General features: G+C 53.8%; 1 protein-coding gene across 6 annotated transcripts in view; it reads right to left on the bottom strand.

Annotated features, from left to right (window-relative positions):
- Positions 1-288, bottom strand: part of KCNK2 (potassium two pore domain channel subfamily K member 2) — a 128,590-nt gene that overhangs the window by 77,034 nt on the left and 51,268 nt on the right. Inside the window, exon 1 of one of the 6 annotated variants that reach the window (XM_017730035.1) lies at positions 146-282. The exons of the other annotated variants lie outside the window; for them this stretch is intronic. Within the exon in view, the coding sequence (XP_017585524.1) occupies position 146 (1 nt within the window). The 5' untranslated portion in view covers positions 147-282. Of the gene's footprint in view, positions 1-145; positions 283-288 lie in introns of those variants that run through there. 6 annotated transcript variants of the gene reach the window in all.

The raw sequence follows: 288 nt of genomic DNA, 5'->3' as shown, positions 1-288 counted from the left end.
GGGAAGGGAAAGGAGCCAGGCAAGGTACAAAGGAGCCCCGGGCCGCCGCGGGGAGCATCCCGGGGTCCGGTGCGGGGGAAGCAGGGGCGCATGCAGCATCCGCAGGGCTGGGAGCGGGGAGGCACGCCATTGTGCTCGTACTCACTTCTTATTTACCGACCCGGTGCCCTCTCCTCGCTCCACGGGCAGGCATTTTTTCAATGCTTGGGTAGATACAGTTAGAGCAAATTTTTAAAAAAAATTAAAAATTTAAAAAAAAAAAAAAGGAAAAGAAAAGAAAGGCGGGAG

The sequence above is a fragment of the Corvus brachyrhynchos genome, unplaced genomic scaffold, assembly GCF_000691975.1.
Source record: "Corvus brachyrhynchos isolate BGI_N302 unplaced genomic scaffold, ASM69197v1 scaffold101, whole genome shotgun sequence".
Taxonomy (NCBI): domain Eukaryota; kingdom Metazoa; phylum Chordata; class Aves; order Passeriformes; family Corvidae; genus Corvus; species Corvus brachyrhynchos.
Note: the sequence above shows the minus strand (reverse complement) of the source record. Positions and strands in the feature narration are given on the sequence as shown.